At 40.5% G+C, this 22,995-nt stretch overlaps 2 protein-coding genes, 1 non-coding gene and 1 pseudogene across 3 annotated transcripts; 3 read left to right on the top strand and 1 right to left on the bottom strand.

The window, feature by feature from the left end:
- Positions 1 to 9,560: 9,560 nt before the first annotated feature.
- LOC147934735 (small nucleolar RNA R71) lies at positions 9,561 to 9,667 on the top strand. Its single transcript, XR_015573347.1, has one exon. It is a non-coding gene; the product is annotated as a small nucleolar RNA R71 (small nucleolar RNA).
- Positions 9,668 to 10,821: 1,154 nt separating this feature from the next.
- LOC147934734 (disease resistance protein RPS6 pseudogene) lies at positions 10,822 to 11,484 on the top strand (annotated as a pseudogene).
- A 10-nt stretch (positions 11,485 to 11,494) lies between these two features.
- Positions 11,495 to 14,797, top strand: LOC104724731 (disease resistance protein RPS6-like). Its single transcript, XM_087471000.1, has 3 exons — positions 11,495 to 13,869; positions 13,963 to 14,298; positions 14,402 to 14,797. Exons 1-3 carry the CDS (start codon positions 13,195 to 13,197, stop codon positions 14,591 to 14,593), a joined length of 1,203 nt encoding a protein of 400 aa, XP_087327126.1. The 5' UTR covers positions 11,495 to 13,194; the 3' UTR covers positions 14,594 to 14,797.
- A 922-nt stretch (positions 14,798 to 15,719) lies between these two features.
- LOC104724730 (uncharacterized) lies at positions 15,720 to 16,666 on the bottom strand. Its single transcript, XM_010443274.3, has 3 exons — positions 16,413 to 16,666; positions 16,256 to 16,287; positions 15,720 to 16,139 (listed from the first exon to the last, which is right to left on the bottom strand). Exons 1-3 carry the CDS (start codon positions 16,605 to 16,607, stop codon positions 15,977 to 15,979), a joined length of 390 nt encoding a protein of 129 aa, XP_010441576.1. The 5' UTR covers positions 16,608 to 16,666; the 3' UTR covers positions 15,720 to 15,976.
- Between the last annotated feature and the right edge of the window lie 6,329 nt (positions 16,667 to 22,995).

The following is a 22,995-nucleotide window of genomic DNA, read 5'->3' as shown; positions in this document are numbered from 1 at the left end:
AAGAGCAGCGCCCTGTCTACCCAAAGAACGTTCCAAACCGAAGTTGGTTCTACCCTTCATCACAAACATTGTCTCAAACCCATTCTTTCGTTCTTTACACTTGGTCTTAGGAGGAGTTCACTTCTTATCATTCTAGCGGATTGAGAAATCTTTATTATCAGTAAGGTTCTTTTTCTTTTCTTCTAAGGAATCTAAACATCTTAAATATTTTACTTTCTTTTCTTTGTCTAATCTTTTCGTTTTATGCCCAGAACCAATAACTCATTATTTTGCTCAACCCAAATCCTTTACTAGACTTGTAAACCTTGAAAACACATCCCCCTCCTAGAGACTTTCTCCCCTTTACTTTCTTTTTACATTTCACTCTTCTGCACAAATCCATACCCAATACCCAAAATCGAGTTTTCACTTAGTCCTACTAGTCCGGATAACGCGAACTAGAACTACACAGGATCCTACTCTTGTCGGTTAGAACCTAACACTTTCTAACAAGCTCAACTCGGAAAAAGGCCTGACACTCAAAAATACAATTGGCTTGAAAGAACGGTTGGTTAAGGGTGTGGGGAACTGTTCCAAAGATGGGAATCAGCTACTTGGATTGACAAGGGTGGTAAAAATGTGAAAGACAATCCAAGTATGAATATGGTATCAATGAGTTCAACTTCAATGCATAACAGGATAATTGCAAGTCAGGATTAGGTTCAGGTAGATAGGAAATGATATCAATTCAAAACATGCTTCAATCTTAAATTTTCATGTTCAATCAACAAGCATAAAAAAACTAAGAACAAGGGCATTGATCCTATCCTATTGAATCCAGCATGCTAACAAGGTTACAATCATCATCAACCCCTATGCTAAATGCAACAACCCTATATGAATAAACCTAAACGCAATCCTACTATGCAAGTGCAGACTACATGAACACTCTGTTTTTGTGGAAATTTTCGATTTTTTTTTTTTTTTTTTTTTATGCAAATAGATGGATGCAACCGCAAGCATGATATGATACAAAAATTTGAAATAAGAATCACAGAACACAACATTAGATACATGATCTCAAACCCTCCCCCAAACCTAAATTACACAGTCTCTTGTGTAAGAAAAATTTGCAGGAAGATTTAAGAATCACAACAGAAACAATGCAGGAATGAAATGGTATGTACAAAGGGAAGGTCAGAGTACCTCAGTAGTAGAAGAAGGAGTCCGTGCTCGCCCAAGGAGGGGCGTGAAACTGGCTCTGTCCTTCGCCTTGTTCGGGATCCGCGGTTGTAACATCAGCTGGTTGGTCGACTTGCTGCTCGACCGCTTACGTGTTCTGATACATGTTCGGCTGATCGTCACACTGCATGTCCTCGACTCTGGACTCACCATAGTCCGAGACCAACACAACAACCTCGGTAGGCTGATAATCACCCTAATGTTCAACTTGCTGCTCAACCTCATGCTCATCTCGAGCTGCAGAGCGACGCGCTGATCTGTGACTAGAGGAGGCTCTAGAACCTCGCGAACCGCGTCTCTCTCTCTCCGTAGACTCGTGTGACGAGTGGCATGAAGGAGCGAGCGGACGCTACCGAGGCAGATATGAAGATTGATGTGCGGGAGAGCGAATCGGAGTAGGTGTTCACTCTATGTTCGCGGAAGGGCGTCCTGGCATTGGTCTGTTATCCTCGGGGATAGACCTAGGGACCGCGTTTGTGGAAGTCGAACAGCTAAACTTACGCATGAAGTTCATGAAAGTCTTGGTGAATCTGCTCAACGTTTTGTCTCTGGCCTTCCCCCATTCTTGTAGCTGGTTGAGTCTGTGATGAGCTGCTCTGACCCCCTTGACCATTCGCGGATCCGAGTATTCCTCGAAGTGGAACTGCTCTGGGTGGTATTCCTCTGTGTCTTCTTCCATTGGCTCGGCGCGTGTTTCTGCAACGTCTACATGATCCTCTTTAGCTTCAGAATTGTATAAGATATCCGTGGGAGGGATAAACTCGATGTGCTCTCCCCCTAAAATTGTAGTCAACTCGACGCAAGGGAGGAGTAATCTCGAGGGTCCGACCGTAGGATGCACAAACTTGTAGAGCAACCTTCCATGCCTCAAACCCCAATCCAAAGTGCGTAGCTGTCGCAGGTTGCTGATGTCTATCCAACATGGTGGGTGCGACTCAGAATGTAGGGGAACGCCAACAGCTTCAAGAAACCAAGTCACTACGCCTCCCATGCACATCAGTCCGGGTTTGCGGTTGCCGCTGAGCCTCGAGACCCAATTCTTGTATGACATCAGGTAGTTGATAAGGTAGAGCGAGATGGACGTGTTGGATATGTCACCTTGCATCGCGGTGCAGTCCATGGCAGTGAATGAGAGTCCCTTAAGCGCTAGATCAATCATCTCAAGCTCTCCGTTCGTCATGTATCCCTTGATCTCCTTCGCGTAGAATGCATTTGAAACCGCCTTCTGGAAGTAACGCAACACTGGGCTTCGCAGGTTCAGCGCCTTGGTCTTCGATGAAGTGAATGTGGGCGTGCTCCCAATTGTTGCCCAGAGTGCGGCTATCTCATTCCGCTCAAATTGCGGCGTAGTCCCCGTTCCGCTGGGAAATCTAAAAATCTCTTCGACGGCTCTGAGGGTGAGAGTGTAGAATTGGCCGTGAACGTGAAATGTAATGTAACCCAGAACTTCATCAGACATCATTCCCGGCTCATCCGCGTACATGTGCGTCTCTAGAGTACAGAGGAACTGAATTGTCTCCTCCCTATATCCATTCTTGGGTGTGTTCATGATTCTCTCCAAATGGCACCGCCTAAACAGATACTGAACATCCTCTGTAATCCCTAGTTGCTGCATCGTCTCAACATGGGGATACCTTGTGCCATCGAATTCCAACTGCTGGAACAGCTCGTAGTATTCCTTGGTTGTTAGTTTTGTCTCAGTGTTCTTCCGCCTGACCAATTTTCTGGGAGCTTGTTCTGAGCGCAACGCAGGTTCTTCCTGTTCGTAATCACTCCCGTCCTCCTTTGAGTGTGAAGTTCGTGTTGGTCGCTTCCCGTGACTCTTGCTCTTATAGAGCGGTTTGTCTGGTCTGCTCGAACTCGCTGCTTGTTCTGAACTCCCAACAACCTCGTCAACCATGTTCTTCATTTTCATGAAACGCTTTGCCATGGATTCGGGGGATGAACGTTCTCCAGCAACACAACCGTATGCCTCTCTCATCTCGTGTATAAGCTCTGTACTTTTTCTGTTTCTCTGAAACATGTAAACTCAAAATTAAGCGTTAATAGGTTAGTGAGCCAATAACAAAACCAATTATCAAGTTGAAAATGAAGAGTGCTAAGAGAGAGATAACCGATCGAGTGGTGTCGCATGTGAGTTGTTCGAGCGTGATTTTGAGAATGGCTCGATCGAGTGACTATCGTGTGTTGGCTCGAACGGAGATTTAGACGGCGACGGTGTCAATGTCTTGATCGGGACGGGGTTGCGGATGACGGCTTGAACGAAAGTTGAGCGTGTCTCGCGCGTGTGGCTCGAGCGGCGTTGGGTGACGCGCGTTGAAGACGGCTCGATCAACAATTGAGAGTGGCGACGGGAATGACGGCTCGAACGGGAGCGAGATGGTTACAGTTGGGGATGACAGCTCGAACGGGAGCGAGATGGTAACAGAAGCTCGATCAAGAGCAAGATGGTGACAGTAGCTCGATCGAGAGCAAGATGGTGACAGACGGGGATGACGGCTCGAACGGGAGCTGGACGGGCGAAGTGAAGTGGAGAGCGGCTTGGTCGACGAATTTGAGATGAGCTCGAGTGGAGCGGTCCGTAGCTGAGGATCGAGTGTGAAGCACGACGGCAGCGGAGGTTGCAGTGACGAGAGTTGATGATGAGGCTGCTTGAATAATGGTGAAAGAGTGAAGCGAGAAGGAGTGAAGCGAGAGAGAGTGTGAAGATATGTTTTGGTTGGTGAGGATTGAGAGTGAAAGAGAGCTTAAATAAATAGAGTTGTGGTGAAGAGGTCGTGCAAATGGGGGAGAAAGAGAGAGTGGTGGTGGGATGATGTGAGAGGATGAGACATAAAGGTTGTTTGTCTAGTGGGGGGGGGGGGAACAAAGGGTGAGATGAGGTCAAATGATGGGCACGTGGGTGAGAGGAGAAGATTGATAAAACCAATACTTAAGATTCCTTCTCCATATTATCTTCTGTTCCCGCATTAAACCAACAGTCTCTCCTTGAATCTGCTTCTCCCTTATATATGTTTTTTTATCCCAAATCTCTTCTGTAGAACTCATTTTACTCGACTTCACTCTAAATTCACTCTTTTAACCGCATTTTTTTATTGTTGCTTAGACTCCCTTCCGTAGATTCCTGAACACAAGAAAACCAAAAACAAAAATTAAAAACACAAGAATCCTAAAAAAAAAATATTTACAGTGATACCTTTGGGACTTCCTCCCAAGTGAGCTTGTTTAAAGTCACTAGCTTGACTTTTCAGCTTTTTAGGCTTTTGGGGGTTCATAGAGGAGCACAGAAAACCCCTCTGGTCGGATTTGGTCAGCTAAATATTTCTTGACTCTCTGACCATTTACAGTGAATTCACTACCATCTTTGTTCAGGAGAGTGATGGCTCCGAATGGCAGAACTTCCTTGACGTCAAAAGGTCCAGACCACCTAGACTTAAGCTTTCCAGGAAATAACTTAAGTTTGGAGTTGAAAAGCAAAACCTGATCCCCAGTCTTGAGCTCCTTGACAACAATTTTCTTGTCATGAAAATTCTTGGTCCTTTCTTTGTAGATCTTTGAGCTCTCATAGGCGTCAAGTCTGATTTCTTCCAACTCATGTAGATCAAGAGTCCTCTTAGCCTGAGCTGTGTCAATATCCAAGTTCAGCAACTTGATAGCCCAAAGTGTCTTATACTCAACCTCTACAGGGAGATGACATGCTTTACCATAGATCAACTGAAAAGGTGTTCGTCCTATTGGCCTCTTGAACGCTGTTCTGTATGCCCAGAGAGTTTCGTCCAACTTGACAGACCAATCTTTCTTCGAAACTTTAACAATCCTTGACAAGATACCCTTGATCTGCTTGTTCGAAACTTCAACCTGTCCGCTGGTCTGAGGGTGATACGCAGTAGACATCTTGTGCTTGACCCCATACTTTCTCAGCATGCTCTCAAAAAATTTGTTGACGAAGTGAGTTCCACCATCACTGATCACCGCTCTGGGTATCCCATACGTTGGAAAGATTATACTTTTGAACAGCTTCAGAACAACCTTGTGATCATTGGTAGGGCTGGCTATGGCTTCGACCCACTTAGAAACGTAATCAACTGCCACCAAAATATAGACATTCCCATTACATGGGGGGTTGAATGGTCCCATGAAGTCTATCCTCCAAACGTCAAATATCTCCACTTCCAGGATCGGATTTTGGGGCATCTCGTTTCTCCTTGTGATGTTGCCCATCCTCTGACAAGCGTCACACTTGGTGATGAAGTTGTGAGCGTCTTTGAACAAGGTTGGCCACCAGAGACCTGCTTGAAGAACTTTCTGAGCTGTCTTGAATGTGGCGAAGTGACCTCCATAGGTGGAACCGTTACAGTGCTCAAGCACTCCCTGCACTTCCCCTTCTGCTATGCATCTTCTGAACAGACCGTCAGAACCTCTCTTGTACAGATAGGGCTCATCCCAGAAGTAGTGGTTGACCTCCCTGAAAAACTTCTTCTTCCTGTAGGGATCCATGTCATCAGGGACTTCTCCACAGACCTTGTAATTCACGAAATCAGCATACCATGGTGCAGTGTCTGAAATGATCGCCATACAATTGATTTTTAGGTTCTCAACCCCGGTGTCATGCATCTGCTCACAAACCTGGGCGACCAGAAGTTGTTCCTCAGGCATTGAATCATCTATTGGAACAGCATCGTCAATCCTCATTCTTGACAAGTGGTCTGCAACTCCATTTTCTATGCATTTCTTGTCAACAATCTCCATGTCGAACTCCTGAAGTAGCAGAATCCATCTCAACAGTCTCGGCTTGGTATCTTTCTTCGAATAAATGTGTCTCAGAGCAGCATGGTCGGTATACACTATGACTTTCGAACCCACAAGATAACTCCTGAATTTTTCGAATGCAAACACAACTGCTAGGAGTTCTTTCTCTGTGGTAGCATACCTTCCCTGAGTCTCGTCTAAGGTGCGACTCGCATAGTAGATGACATGAAGCTTCTTGTCAATACGCTGTCCCAGAACTGCTCCAACTGCGAAGTCTGACGCGTCACACATAATCTCAAAAGGATGATCCCAATTCGGAGCTTGAACTATGGGTGCCGAAACCAAGGCCTCCTTGATCTTGCTGAAAGCTTCCAAACATGCTGCATCAAATTCAAACTCAACCTCTTTGCACAGAAACCTTGTCAAAGGTCTTGCAATTTTTGAGAAGTCCTTGATGAATCTCCTGTAAAACCCAGCATGTCCCAGGAAACTTCTGATGTCATTCACTGACTTAGGCGGTTGAAGCTGAACCATGACCTCAATCTTTGCCTTGTCAATCTCAATTCCTCTTTCAGAAATCTTGTGTCCTAGAACGATCCCTTCTTCAACCATGAAATGACACTTCTCCCACTTCAGCACCAGGTTCGTCTCCTCACATCGCGTCAATACCCTGCACAAATTTAACAAACAGGAGGAGAAAGTGGAACCGTATATAGAGAAGTTGTCCATAAACACTTCCACTGACTCCTCAATCAAATCCGAGAAAATCGATGTCATGCACCTTTGAAAGGTGGCAGGAGTATTACACAAACCAAATGGCATGCGTCTGTAGGCAAAAGTGCCATAAGGACAAGTAAATGTTGTCTTTTCCTGATCATTTGGGTGGATAGGGATTTGGAAGAATCCACTATACCCATCAAGGAAACAGTAATAAGGATGACTAGCTAGTCTTTCCAACATTTGATCAATGAAAGGAAGAGGAAAATGATCTTTCCTAGATACAGCATTCAACTTCCAATAATCAATGCACATCCTATGTCCTGTGATGGTCCTAGTTGGGATTAGCTCATTTTTTTTCATTTTTGATGACAGTAATTCCTCCTTTTTTAGGTACACAGTGCACTGGAGATACCCACGTACTATCAGAGATAGGATAGATAACTCCAGCATCAAGTGGTTTTAGGATTTCTTTTTTAACTACCTCTTTCAGATTAGGGTTCAATCTTCTTTGGGGTTCAATACTAGCATATGATTCATTTTCAAGATTGATCATATGGGTGCAAAGACTAGGTGAAATTCCCTTGATATCATCTAAAGAATAACCAATAGCTTTTCTATACTTTTTTAGCTCAGTTACTAGCATCCCCAATTCATCATCACTCAACCTAGAATTTACTATGACAGGATAAGTAGAATTGGTTCCCAGAAAAACGTACCTGAGTCCGAAAGGGAGAGTTTTGAGTTTTACCTTCGGAGCTCTCAGTTCCGACCAGTCATCGGCATGGGCGCCAGAAGCGGTCATGGTCGAACGCGGTCCGAATGGTGTCTCGAGCGGTGACTCAAGTCGGGTCTTGACGTTGGTCGAGTGGGAGGTTTCACGTTCCGAATTCTCTGTCTCAACTACACATACCTCTTCTGCGACAGACAACTGCTCGAACTCCTCTGGTTCGTCCATTTCTCTGTGGGAGTCTAGCATATTCTTGTAACAAGTGGTCTCCCCATGCAGGAACCCTTCTTCTCCATCCTTGGTTAGAGCAGTTTTGAGATGATCCTCCTTAGCTAGTTCCTCCAACAGGTCATCAGCCAACTTATCCATCTCCTCAATGTAGAAGACTTGTCCTCCTATTGTTGGCTTCTTCAAAGTATCCTTGATGTCAAACTTCATAATGAAGTCGTCGCCCAGATTGAGATCAATCTTGCCATTTCTGACATCAATGATGGCTCCAGCAGTCGCCAGGAATGGTCTTCCTAGGATCAAAGGATCCTTTGGTTCTTCGTCCATCTCCAGAACCACAAAGTCGGTTGACACTTCCACGTCTCTGATCCTGACAAGTAGGTCCTCTAAGATACCATGTGGAAGTCTCACTGATCTATCTGCAAGGATGAGGGAGATGTCGCATCCCTTAAACCTTGTGAAACCCAACCTCTTAGCCACAAAGAATGGCATCAGATTCACTGAAGCGCCAAGGTCACATAAACACCTCTCAAAAGACATGGGTCCAATGGAGCAGGGTAGAGAGAATGATCCAGGATCTTTGAGCTTCTTGGGTACAACCTTCTTCTGGATGATTGCACTGCACTCAAGACTTAGTACCACCATGCCTTGAACTTCTTTTGATCTCTCCATCACCAAGTCCTTGAGGAATTTCTGGTAGTGAAGAACAAGTGCGAATGCATCCAGTAATGGCATTCTCAACTCAATCTCCTTGACTTGCTTTTCGAACAAGGCTTTGTACTTCTCAGTAAGCTGCTTCTTGAACCTCACTGGAAATGGTAGAGGAGGCTTGTACGGTGGAGGAATGAACCTCGCAGGTCTGTCTTCAGGAACAGCAGGCTCCTTAACAGCTTCAGGCTCAGATTGCTTCACTGGCTCGATTGGATCTTTGACTGCCTCGACGGGGTTCTCCATCTGAGCGTCGTCCTGACCAAAATCCTCCCCATCTAATTCCTCACTGTCCTCAGTGACGTCTGGAACTCCTTGCCTGGGAGGTAATTTTTTCCCACTTCTCAGCGTAATGGCATTGGCGAACTCCTTGGGGTTCTGAACAGCTTTAGCTGGGAATTGGCTAGGCTTTGGTGCAGAAGTAGAAGCGGATTGGCCTTCCATGTACCTTATCTTCGAGTTCAGAGCTTCGAATTTGACGTTCAGATCGTTGTAGGAACATTCCATCCTCTGACTAAGGTCAGCAAAGTTCTTAGCAGTATCCATTGAACCGCTAGCTTGGCCCTGAAGAAGTTGTTGCATCATCTGCTTCATTTCTTGATCTGGGGCTGGGGTAGTCTGAACTGGGTGAGGGCGGAATCCTGGCGGTGGTCCTGAGGGAGCTTGGTAACCCTGTTGGAACTGTTGTTTTGGAACGAATCCCATATTATAAGGCACAAAAGGTTTTTGTTGACCTTGTTGTTGTTGGTGAGGCGGGTACACCTGATCTTGTGGATTAGCAACATTGTTACTTCGGTAAGACAAATTGGGGTTCGTCTTGTAGGGGTTGTAACCTTTGTTGTATCCATCCTGATTCTGGACATAGCTGATCTCTTCACTCTGCTCACCCTCCCCATCTGGAACTTGGAAAGGGTCATCCTCAGAGACGAAGTGGATGCTCCTCTGCTGGCTCAGCAAGATACGGTCAAGCTTATCATTGACATTCTTGAGGTCTTTTTTGTACTTCTCCTCAGATCCAGCGTCGCCGCGAACTGTGCGGTCATAATCCTCATTGTAGTTGCTATCGGGCTGAGCGAGATTCTCCACCAGTTGCCAACCTTCATCTACGTCCTTGTTCAGGAAGTTACCGTTAGAAGCAGTGTCAAGCAGCATGCGTATTTTGGGAAGGACACCACGGTAGAGAGTACTCAGTAATGACTCGTTGTTGAAACCATGGTGTGGACACTGGCTGTGGTAACCCTTGAAACGCTCCCAGGCTTCACAGAATGATTTTGAGCTCTTCTGAGTGAAGCTGGAAATCTCATTCCTGAGACGTGCTGTTCTGGAGTTAGAAAAAAACTTGGCCAAGAATGCTTTCTTGCAACCATCCCAGGTGGTGATTGATCCCTTGGGAAGGTTTTTCTCCCATTGATGAGCTTTGTCTCCCAGGGAGAATGGGAAGAGGCGCAACTTGTAACCGTCCTCACTCACGCCGTTGATCTTAGTAAGACTGCACAGACGGTCAAACTCGTCCAAGTGGTCGAGTGGATCCTCCATAGGCAACCCGTGAAACTTGTTGCCTTGGATCATGGAGATCAGACCACTTTTGATTTCGAAGTTGTTGTTCTGCATGGCGGGAGGGACGATTCCAGCACGCTGAGTATGAGTGTTCGGTGCATCCCCAACACCAATGTTCCGAGGTCCCGGATGTGGTTCATTCTGTTGTTCCATAGTAACTGGTGCGGGATGATCAGTGAGTTGACGAGCTTGTCGGGGTCGTTGCAACCGATTGATTTCGTCGATCACAGGAAGGAGATTCTGATGCCCTCTTGATCTGGTGTGCATGCAAGGTTGCAATCAACAGGTACCTGAGATGCAAAACAAACAAGCAGAAAACCAAAGCAAGTCAATACTCGGAATGATAAGTGTAACGGAACTTAATCTTGTAAAACTTGAAATCTTAAATTTAGCAAAACGAATCCCAAATGGCAACGGCGCCAAATTGATACTAGGATTTTTGTGTGTCCTGAAGGAGCTCGATCGTAAGTTCCTCAGCCATTTCCTGAAGGAGCTCGATCGTAAGTTGATCAACGTTTTTAAAGACATGAAGATCGAGAAAAGTCAGTCCGTCAGCCCTGTGCTTAAACAGGCGATAAAGGACTCGAGGATCGCTGTGGTTGTGTTATCTCAAAAATAAGCATCTTCTAGTTGGTGCCTAAACGAGTTGTTGGAGATCATGAGTTGCAAATAAGAGTTTGGCCAACTTGTGATACCGGTTTTCTACGATTTAGATCTTTCCCATGTCTGGAAACAAACCGGAGATTTTGGAAAGATCTTTGAAGAGACATGCCACAACAAAAGAGAGGATGATATAGTATTATGGCGGAAAGAGTTGACCGATGTCGGATTTCATTCTCAGAACTGGTACAACTTTTTTTATATATATCCTTTTTTGTACACATTGACATGTGACAATTGGTATTGTTTGTTTCGTGTGAGTGAAATCATTTTCTAATCTTTTCAGGCCTAACGAAGCAAAAATGATAAAAGCAATTGCCAATGATATCTTGGCTAAACTAAACTTAGCTCCATCGAAGGATTTTGAGGACTTTGTCGGAATGGAAGATCATATTGCAAATATGAGTGTATTATTGCATTTGGAATCTGACGAAGTGAGGATGGTTGGGATATGGGGCACCTCAGGAAGTGACAAAACTTCCATTGCAAGAGTTTTATACAACCAACTTTCTCGTCAGTCCCAAGGTAGAATTTTCATAGACAGAGCTTTTGTATCTAAGAGCCTGGAAATTTATAAAAGTGCCAACCCGGAAGACTATAACATGAAGTTGCATTTGTTAAGAAATTTCTTGTCTGAAATTTTAGACAAAAAAGATATAAGGATAAGTTGTTTAGGGGCAGTGGAAGAGAGGCTAAAACACCAAAAAGTTCTTATATTTATTGATGATTTGGACGATCAAGTGGTGCTAGATACTTTGGTCGGTCAAACTCAATGGTTTGGAAGTGGGAGTTGTTGGATAAACTTCAAAGACTTAAGGCCCAAGATATCCTTACAAGGGAGATATAAGGACTAGAGGGGCTTAGCACAGTCCTACTAGAATTAGGAGTTATCTAGTTCTAATAAAAATAAGAAATAAAAGCACTATATATATCAATTGTTGAGTTGTGACATTGATATGAGAAAGTGTGCTTCATTGTTTAGTTTTTGAGTTATATTTCTAAGCAATAATAAGAGAGTTATTCTTATAAAAGCAAGTCTTTCATCTTATATTTGGTATTAGAGCTCTAGATTTAATCGATCAAAGTTGTGATTCGATTACAGAGCAGGTTTTGGTAAAGGTTATCGAACCACAACGATGGGAGAACTCATAGCTTCGCAACGTCCAAAGGAGTTGGACAAAGTTATCTCCATTCAGTGCCCTCTCGTTACTTCTACAAATTACACAGTGTGGTCCATGAGGATGAGGATCATGCTACGAATCCATAAAGTTTGGGAAACAATTGAACCATGGTCGAATGATCCTGAAAAGAATGATATCGCTACAGCTTTATTATTTCAATCGATTCTTGAAGCGCTTACCCTGCAGGTTGGTAACTTGAGTACATCAAAGGCGATTTGGAACTCAATACAGTCTAGGAACCTTGGAGCAGAACGAGTCAAGGAGGCACGTTTACAGACACTTATGTCAGAGTTTGAGAAGATCCGCATGACAGAAGCAGACAAGGTCGACAATTTTGCAGGAAAATTGTCCGAAATAGCAACCAAAGCAGCATCGCTTGGAGAAACAATAAAGAGCCTAAGCTTGTGAAGAAATTCCTAAACTGTCTACCTAGAAACAAGTTTATTCACATGGTAGCTTCTCTTGAACAAGTACTCGACCTCAACACCACCAGCTTCGAAGACATAGTGGGAAGGCTAAAAGTTTTTGAAGAAAGAATTGCATGTGAAGTATCTCATGAAGATAATCAAACCAAACTTATGTTCTCTAACTCCGATCAACATCAATCAAGCTATAACACTGGAAATAATAGCTGTCGAGGTAGAGGACGTGGTAGAGGGAGAGGCTATGGAGGAAGAGGTTACCGAGGAAGAGGAAGAGGAAGGAACAACTCGCAGTTTAACAATCAATTCAACACACAAGACCGATCTAACACTGACCAAAACCAATCTCAAGATAAAAAGGAGAAGGTCATCGTTTGTTTCCGCTGTGACAAACCTGGTCACTACGCCTCACACTGCCCTGAGAGAGCTCAGAAATTTCAAGAAGCAAACAAAGTAGAAACATTGGAAACAAAGGAAGCTGATAAAACTCTGTTCATGCACGAAATTGTCTTTTTGAATGAAGACAGGGTCATACCAACAAACTATACCAAGGAGGATGGAATGTGGTATTTAGACAATGGAGCTAGTAATCACATGACAGGTCATAAGGATTACTTCTCTGAGCTTAATGAAAACATTGGAGGCAAAGTGAAGTTTGGAGATGGGTCTTGTGTGGAAATAAAAGGAAAAGGTTCAATAATTTTTCAGAGTAAGGGTGAGGAACAGGTTTTGGTTACTGATATCTACTATATTCCTGACCTCAAGAGAAATATCTTAAGCCAGGGATAGGCTACAGAGGTCGGCTGCGACGTTCATATGAGGCAAAACTGGTTAACAGTTCATGATCCGAGTGACAGGCTGTTGGTGAGGGTTATGAGATCGACAAACAGGCCGTATAAAATTAGTCTCAAAGTTGGAAGACAAGTTTGTGTACACACACGTATCGAGGATGATACCTGGAAGTTGCATGCTAGGCTGGCCACATAAACTTCAGAACAATTAGAGCTATGTTTCAACAGAAATGGTTCATGGTATGTCAGAGGTTAAAGATGAGAAGAAGCTGTGTGAATCGTGTCTCGTTGGGAAGCAAAAAAGACAGTCATTCCCAAAAGCTACAATGTATCGAGCCTCCAAGCCATTAAAGCTTCTTCACGCTGATCTATGCGGTCCTATAACACCTTCAACACTAGCACATAACAGATATATATTTGTTATTGAGATGTTCTGTAGAGATGCTTTTAGGCAAAACTTTCCACCCGACGGTTTGATGAAGCTTGCTTCTGAAGTTGCATTATGTGCCGGTAATCTTCCTTTAGGTCTTAAGGTTTTGGGCTCGTATTTAAGGGGTAGAGACAAAGAGGATTTAATGGATATGTTGCCGAGGCTTCGAAATGGTTTGGATGGAAAAGTTGAGAAGACACTAAGAGTCAGCTATGATGGATTAAATGATAAAAAAGATAAAGCAATATTTCGTCATGTTGCATGTCTTTTCAATGGTGAAAAAGTCAATAACATCAAGTTGTTACTAGCACACAGCGGCGTGGATGTTAATATCGGGTTGAAAAACCTCGTTGAGATGCACTATTTGCTACAAGAAATGGGTAAGGAGATCGTGCGCGCACAGTCTAATGAACCTGGAGAAAGGGAATTCCTTATGGACTCAAAGGATATATGTGATTTACTAGAAGATAACACTGTAAGTTTTGTTGTGTTCTTTACATATCCTCGTTCTCTAAGATTTAAGTTATGTTATTTGAGAAATTATGTTGGAAATTAATTATAATTGCAGGGTACCAAAAAGATAATAGGTATATCATTGGATATGGATGAGATTGATGAACTGCGTATACATGAGAGTGCTTTCAAAGAGATGCATAATCTTCTTTTTCTAGAAATTTACACTAAGGAGTGGTACCAACAAAGGTTAACAACAAGAAAATGGGACCAAAAGAAAGGGGTGAGATGGCACTTACCAGAAGGCTTTGACTATTTACCCCATAAACTTAGATTATTGAGGTTGGACGATTATCCAAGGAGGTGTATGCCTTCTAATTTTTGTCCTCAAAATCTCGTTAAGCTCCAAATGCAAGGGAGCAAACTCGAGAGGCTATGGGAAGGAGTTTATGTAAGTATTATCCAAAACTATATAACTATAAACAAAGAATGCTTATTTTACTTCTTACATGGTATTCCTTTCAAGTGATGTGTGTACCTTACTTATACCTCAGACACTTGGAGGGCTGAAGAAAATAGATTTGAAAAGATCTATACATTTGAAAGAAATTTCAGATCTTTCAATGGCCACAATCTTGAGACACTTGATCTTAGTGATTGCTCAAGTTTGGTGGAACTTCCTTCTTCTATTCAATATCTTAATAAGCTGGAGCAGACGAGCAGTTAAACCTGTCAGGATGAAGTAATCTGGGGACTCTTCCCAATGGAATCAATCTCCAATCTCTTTATAGGCTTGACCTCCAAGGATGCTCACGGTTGAATATTTTTCCTGATATCTCAACCAACATCTCAGTGCTCCTTATCAAGAATACATGTATTGAAGAAATTACCTCTCATTTGTGTCTAATGAATCTTACTATTCTTAAAATCATGAGTGAGAACTTTTGGAAAACAGTGCAGGTGTGAATTTAATCTTACCTTTTTTCGATCCTTTTTTAACAAATTTTTATTGAAAGAAACTAAGTTAAAAAAAAAAAAAAAAAAAAAATCCCTGAGTTAAAAATTTTAAATTCTATCGAATGGCAATAGGTTCTCAAGCAAAACCTAGAAATCGCCGGAGTGACATTTGGAAGGAAACTATATAAAATGTTCTAGTGAAATTTTAATTTTCGACTCTAAGCCCATTAATAGTCCGAATGCAATACATATCTATGTAAACTGTCGTTTCAAAGACAGATTGGGGAACAGCTTTGATACATCTGGTCAGTTACATGACTTTTGGACATCTAAGACGGATAGTCATCTGTTTATATTGGACTGTCGTATCCCTCTGAAGAAAATTTGGTTATTAACACTGAGCACAGAGAAGAGTGTGTTGAGACGACAGTTGTGAAGAGACAGAGAGAAACTGGACGTGAATGCAGGTAAAGAGCATTAAGCATGACTTGAAAATGATACTATATATATAGCTCACAGTTCTTTTTCCGGATCAATCTAAAATTTTATTGTAAAATGGATCACTATATTTATTTCTTATGCAGATCACGTGAAGGACCACTCAAGAAACCTCTGCTTTGCCCTGCCCCTGATACCCAGGAGTAACACAAGACGTCACTTTGAATCTTTGATTGTGCGAATATTGAAATGAGTACGTTTTCGCGAGTTATAATGGAACAACATGAGACAAAAAGGATATGCAAAGTTTTTCAATTTGCGATTACAGTCTGTTTTTTTTTTTTTGGCTTGCACACATAGTCTATTATTTGTGAGATCGTTCTTGTTCCCAACTAAATTTTGTAGTTAGTTGTTGTTCATTTAACACATCTTCTTAAGTCTCTCCTTGTGTTTTGTTTATGGCAGAAATAAAAAAAATGACCAAATATTTGACCAGCTGTTATTATACAAAAGGAGACAAAGACATCGGACACATTTATGATTTATCAGACAAAAGATATTCACAGAATAAAACACATTCCCATAGTACGTAAGCATGATAAAGCATCTCAAGGTTTTTTAAGTTACAAAAACAGGGATGATAAAATGATAAGTGAAAGAAAAGAGAGCGCAGTTTTATAGAGTGGTGGATATGGGAATTTGCGCTAATGATCATAGCGAGCTTCTTCTTGCTTTCAGAAGCTTTGCGTTTGTGGAGGAATCACATCTTTGAACTTGCTCGGAGATTCAGTGGTCTGATACTGATCACATCCCTTCAAATGATCTGATTGGATTGTTTTCATACCGGTGGTAGAACAAGCGTGCAGCGAAGCTTTAGAGCCACCCTGTGAGGCCAATCTACATAAAGACCAACTACAACCATCACTATCCATATACATCTATATATGGCTAAGCTAGTAATTGATATATATACACGAGACGAGAGAGAGTAATCAAAATAATTAAATGGGCACCTTGATGGCGGAGACTGGGGCAAGTTTTCCTGCTGTAATATTAAGAATCAAATCAGTAAAAAAAAAACTATAAAAAAGCATCACAACTTATTCAATTCCGACTAGCAAAATTATCATATACAATATTTAAGAAGAAAGTAAAGAGTATATAACCAACCTGAGTATCAAATTTATCAGAGTCGCAAACCTGATGGTTTCCCTCACACAAAACAGTCGGTTTTCCAGTCCGTTTTCCAGTCCGTTTTAGTGGACGATTTCGGGCAGCGGTACGTTCCCGATCTATGAGCAGAGGATCTTTCATGTTATCCATTATGACTCTTACGCGAAGACGTTCGCGTTTATATCGACCCATAACTAGCTGCGCCTCCTAAACAACTCCGGCCGGGAACCCTAGTCGTATAACGTGTATATAATTATATATATACACAACTAACTTATATCTTCTAGGCTTATAATTTTCAACTAACAATCTGGCCATACATACTATTATTTATTGAAAAATTGGAAATAAAAGAGGTTTTTTAAAGATTGTCAATTATGATGAAAAAATTTCCCTACTAATAGATAGAGTGAAGTTTAAAAAAGTTTAAACAAAAATAAACTGGTTTGTTAGTAAACAACTGTGAATAAGTTTTTTTTTTTTAAATTGTTTTAGTTTTAAAAATCAGTTTTTTATATTGATGATTTCTGATCTAAAATTATCAGAAAATATTTCTACAATTTTTCAAGTTCTGAAACATTTAGCTTATTCATTGTACAGTTTGTACATTATTCATTGTACAGTTTGTAAATTGTATAATAACCAAAGCTTCTAAAAATAGTAGAGGATTGTCTAAAAAAAAAAAATCGCAACCGAAGAACCTCACCTAATATCGCATATGTTCTCCGTAAATGGTGTCTCCGATCTCAGCTTCTTCGATTTGATCGCGATAAGTATTCATAATTTTGTACTCATCGTATGCTTTGTCATCATAACGTGGAATGTATAGCTTATGTATTTAATCTTGATTACCCTTTACCATTCTATTAAAACCACATTACAAATTACTAAGATCTGGTTGCGTTAAATATTCAATCATCTGTGGATTAAATTATGGTAGATCCATTTGTTATCCACTTACAATCTTATTGTTTTATCGTTTGGTTTGAAATGGTTTAGAATTGTTTATTGTGTACTCTGTTATGGATCATTCACGTTTGGTCTTTTTAAAAAATATTAAAATTTTGTTATTTGTGACTGAGTAAAACTATGAGATGTTGATAAATAATCATGACATCTTATTGATTTGATATATTATTTAAAGTGAATCTGACTTTATGCTATAAAAGAAAAAAAATGCCACAACAATTATGAAAAAGTTATTATAAAAGTGATCATGATGTAGAGATATGATATATAAAGTCACAACAACGTCGACTACTTCTCCACTAGAAGTGGCTTTCTGTGATGTGAGATCGTTCTTGTTCCCAACCAGTAGCTTGTTCACATTTTCACTAGCGTAACAGTAAATTTCATTCAGCCATTGTGAGATCGTTCTTGTTCCCAACTAAATTTTGTAGTTAGTTGTTGTTCATTTAACACATATTCTTAAGTCTCTCTCCTTGTGTTTTGTTTATGGCAGAAATATAAAAATGACCAAATCTTTGACTAAGTAATACAAAAGGAGACAAAGACATCGGGCACATTTTATCAGACAAAAGACTTCTGAGAATCAAACACACTCCCATAAATAAGTCATATGATTTAAAGCATCTCAAGTTACAAAAACAGGGGTGATCATAAAAGAAAAGAGAGAGCGCAGTTTTATAGAGTCGTGTTCACTTAGGTGGGTGGATATGGGAATTTGCGATAATGATCATAGCGAGCTTCTTCTTGCTTTCAGAAGCTTTGCGTTTCTGGAGGAATCGCATCTTTGAACTTGCTCGGAGATTCAGTAGTCTGATACTGATCACATCCCTTCAAATGATCTGATTGGGTTGATTCCATACCGGTGGTAGAACAAGCGTGCAGCGAAGCTTTAGAGCCACCCTGAGGCCAATGTTACATAAAGTTTAACACCCGTCCGGTCTTATCGGCCAAGACAAAGTGTTTTTCAAATGGTCCCGCCAAAATGCTTCTTTTTTAAAAATAAAACTCTTCGATCATAAAAGTTGTTCTCCGTCTCACAAAGCTTTTAACCTGAGGGAAAAGATAAAAGGGTGAAAACAATGACGACATTCTAATAACATAACATTCGACAATCATTGCATAGCATAGAATCAAACTCCACGTTCTTGACATAAATCCAACAAGCATAACAGTTTCACATAATATTCAATCTAGCATATAATCATAATATCACTTCAAACATACTTAAACACCACATACTCATCATTACACACATTCATCATCAATATCGCTAAACCGAAATCTCATCAGCTTAGTATGGCACGAAACCAATCTTCGGTTTGCCCATCACAAGACACAAAACAAATCTCATGTTTGTGTCCCAACACATAATCTCATATCATCAATCATTAATCATCGTACATCAATATCATTTTTTATATATATATATATATATATCATTTCATTCTATCATGCATCATATCATTGTACCATGTCATCACACGTCTATCATCATAGATCCAATTATCACATCATAACACACAATGTCAAACAATAGACATAACCAATCACATAGTTTCCAAGGTTATACACACAATGTATGAAAAATATGCTTAGAAAGTAACCATTGTGTTTCCGCGATTACCACCCTCACCTTTGCTACTTAAATGTTGAAACTCATTTCTCCTTTCCCATGTCAGACCCAATATTAAAGAACTGTCATACAAAGCTCCAGCTCCATTCAACCTCGTTTGCCAACCAAACATTACAATGTCACCATTTATTATATACAAATGAGCCTTATAAACACACGGATAAAACCACAACTAAACGTTAAAATCACAATCCCACCGTTGAATATTTAGGTTGTCGTACCTTGAATCTCCCCACAAAATCTCAGCTCAATCGGGTAAGTTTTGGACCACCAACCGCTGTTCCAAGGAGACAACCTCGAATCTGATTTCTAGGGTTGCAGGTTCGGACTGTTTCAGATATTTCTTGCGTAGGAAGCAACGAACATTACTTCTTGAGAATAACTCCGATCGGACTTACGTCAGTTGCTACGAGCTCATGGCTTGATGGTGATCACGCCGGTGTTTTTAGATTCCTAAACCGATGTCACCTCCGGCGCCGACGAACCTCCAAAGATGCCTCCTCCAAACTGTTTTCCCTCCCTTCTTCCTTTTTCTTATTTTCTTTGCTCCACCTTTGATCTACTCCGAGTTTGCTCCTCCACCACCACCAAGGCTTTCCACAGCCATGACATGACTAAACAGACCCCATCAGTGTTCCCACAACCTCCATGACGTTTACTTCTCTCCCCTCTCTACACATCCCATTCTCTCTCTCTCTTCATGGCTACCTCTCTTCCGCTCTCTCCTTCTTGCGGCGATGTTAGGGTTCAACACTCTCTCTCTCTCCTTATTGAACGAAGACGGCCAAGTGTTAATAACACACAATCCCAAAAACTCTTTCCTTAATGGGCTGCAACTTATTAGCAAAATTGGCCCAACTCCCGATTACAGAATTCGGGATGTTACATAAAGACCAACTACAACCCTCACCATCCATATACATTTATATATGGCTAAGCTAGTAATTGATATATATATACACGAGACGAGAGAGAGTAATTAAAATAATTAAATGGACACCTTGATGGCGGTTGGCGGAGACTGGGGCAAGTTTTCCTGCTGTAATATTAAGAATCAAATCAGTAAAAAAATTATAAAAAGCCCTATAGATTAGATCACAACTTTTTCAATTCTGACTTGGAAAATTATTATATACAATATCTAAGAAGAAAGTATACCGTGTATATATATATAACCAACCTGAGTATCAAATTTATCAGAGTCGCAAACCTGATGGTTTCCCCCACACACAGGAGGCACTTTTATTTTATCATCTGGAACACACACAACAGTCGGTTTTCCAGTCCGTTTTCCAGTCGGTTTTCGTGGACGCATTCGGGCAGTGGTAAATTTCCCATCTATGTGCGGATAACCTTTGAAGTCAGCAAATTGGAGTCCTCCGCCAGGACGGTCGTTTGTGTTGAAATCGCCCCATAACTAGCTGCGCCTCCTAAACAACTCCGGCCGGGAACCCTAGTCGTATACCGTGTATAGATATATACACAACTAACTTATATATATCTTCTAGGCTTATAATTTTCAACTAACAATCTGGCCCATACATACTATTATTTATAGGGAAAATTGGAAATAAAAGAGGTTTTTAAAAAAGTTTGTCTGTTTACACCATTTTTTTTTGAAGATTTTCGATTACGACGAAAATACCCAATAGATATTGTGAACTTTTAAAAAGTTTAAACAAAAATAAACCACAAAAACCATGTTATTAAACAACTGTGAATAATTTTTTTTTTTTTTAATTGTTTTAGTGATGTGAGATCGTTCTTGTTCCTAACCAGTAGATTGTTCACATTTTCACTAGCGTGCGTAACGGTCAATTTCATTCAGCCATTGTGAGATTGTTCTTGTGAATATAAAAATGACCAAATCTTTGACTAAACAATACAAAAGGAGACAAAGACATCGGACACATTTTATCAGACAAAAGACTTCTGAGAATCAAACACTCCCACAAAAATTTTAAAGCATCTCAAGTTACAAAAACAGGGGTGATCATAAAAGAAAAGAGAGAGCGCAGTTTTATTATAGAGTCGCGTTCACTTAGGTAGGTGGGTGGATATGGGAATTTGCGATAATGATCATAGCGAGCTTCGTCTTGCTTTCAGAAGCTTTGCGTTTGTGGAGGAATCGCATCTTTGAACTTGCTCGGAGATTCAGTGGTCTGATACTGATCACATCCCTTCAAATGATCTGATTGGCTTGTTTCCATACCAGTGGTAGAACAAGCAAAAGCTTTGGAGCCACCCTGTGAGGCCAATCTACATAAAGACCAACTACAACCATCACCATCCATATATATATAGAGATCTATATATGGCTAAACTAGTAATTGATTAATATATAAACACGAGAGAGAGAGAGTAATCAAATGGACACCTTGATGGCGGAGACTGGGGCAAGTTTTCCTGCTGTAATATTAAGAATCAAATCAGTAAAAAAAACTATAAAAAAAGCATCACAACTTATTCAATTCCGACTTGCAAAATTATTATATACAATATTTAAGAAGTAAGTAAGAGTATATATAACCAACCTGAGTATCAAATTTCTCAGAGTCGCAAACCTGATGGTTTCCCTCACACACAACAGTCGGTTTTCCAGTCGGTTTTCGAGTCCGTTTTAGTATACGAATTCGGGAAGTGGTACGTTTCCGATCTATGAGCAGACAACTTTTGGTGTCATCCAAGTTGACTCTTACGCGAAGACTTTCGCGTTTATATCGACCCATTACTAGCTGTACCTCCTAAACAACTCCGGCCGGGAACCCTAGTATACCGTGTATATATACACAACTAACTTATATCTTCTAGGTTTATAATTTTGGGTTTGTTAGTTTTTTATTACGTTTTAAAACTTAATTAGAATTATAGTCACTTTACTATTTACAATTAGAAAAACATTCGATTTTGCACTCTTACACTAATAGAATGAGTTGTGTAATAGAGTTTTGAGTGTATTGTGTAAATTACCAAAAATGGTTTTTGTGTTTCTCTTACCTTTGGATCTCTGCATCTTCATTCTCTCTCACCCTCTCTATCTCTTTTTTTTCTTATTTAATCTCTCTCTGCGTTTTTGCAGATCCCTCTCTCCATCTATCTCTCTTTTTCTCTCTCTCCTAGAACATCCGACAATGATTCTAGATTTATAGTCTGATAATTCAGATTATTATCTATTTTAGTTTAAGCTTGATAGAAGCCGATCATTGAAGCAAACTAAGATCTCAACTTATTTGCCAATTTTCTAGGGATTTTATTTTCATAATAATAGTGATTATAATCTATGAATAAAAACTAGAAAATTGAAAGGAACAAAAAAAATTACAATTAGCGGCGTTAGGTTTCTTGTGGGGAAGTAGAAGTCAAACCAGAATTACAAATTTACCCGTTTGATTTAATTAAAAGGGATAAAAAGGAGGAAGTGTTGTTTGAACTCAAGTTGATGGAGAACAAATCAAGCTGCATTTACCACTATGCTATAATACTTTTCATATATTATTAACGATTATGACTTTATATTACTTATTTACGGATAGAAAATCATGAATTTATTCTTTAACGCTTAGTTCCCGATTTAATGTAATGAGAAATAAGATGCACAATCATAATTAAGATAATTTGTAACAAAGTTTAATTAACTATTTTATCTTTTGTCTAGTAATTTTTGTGTAAGGTTTAAACTATCCAGCATGTTGGATAGATTCACACATTCCAGCAATATTTGTGTACGGTTTAAACCATCCAGCATATTAGATAGATTCAAACCGTACACCAAAACTATCCAGCATGCTGGATAGATTCACACCTTCCAGCAATATTTGTGTACGGTTTAAACCATCCAGCATGTTGGATAGATTCACACCTTTCAGCAATATTTGTGTACGGTTTAAACCTTCCAGCATATTGAATATATTCAAGCCTTCCAATAAAATTGGTATACGGTTTAAACCATCCAGCAATTTGGATAGATACAAACCATCC

The sequence above is a fragment of the Camelina sativa genome, chromosome 11 (genome assembly GCF_030686135.1).
Source record: "Camelina sativa cultivar CO46 ecotype springtype chromosome 11, ASM3068613v1".
Taxonomy (NCBI): Eukaryota; Viridiplantae; Streptophyta; class Magnoliopsida; order Brassicales; family Brassicaceae; genus Camelina; species Camelina sativa.
The sequence above is the reverse complement of the archived record's forward strand: the minus strand, read 5'-3'. Positions and strand labels throughout refer to the sequence as shown.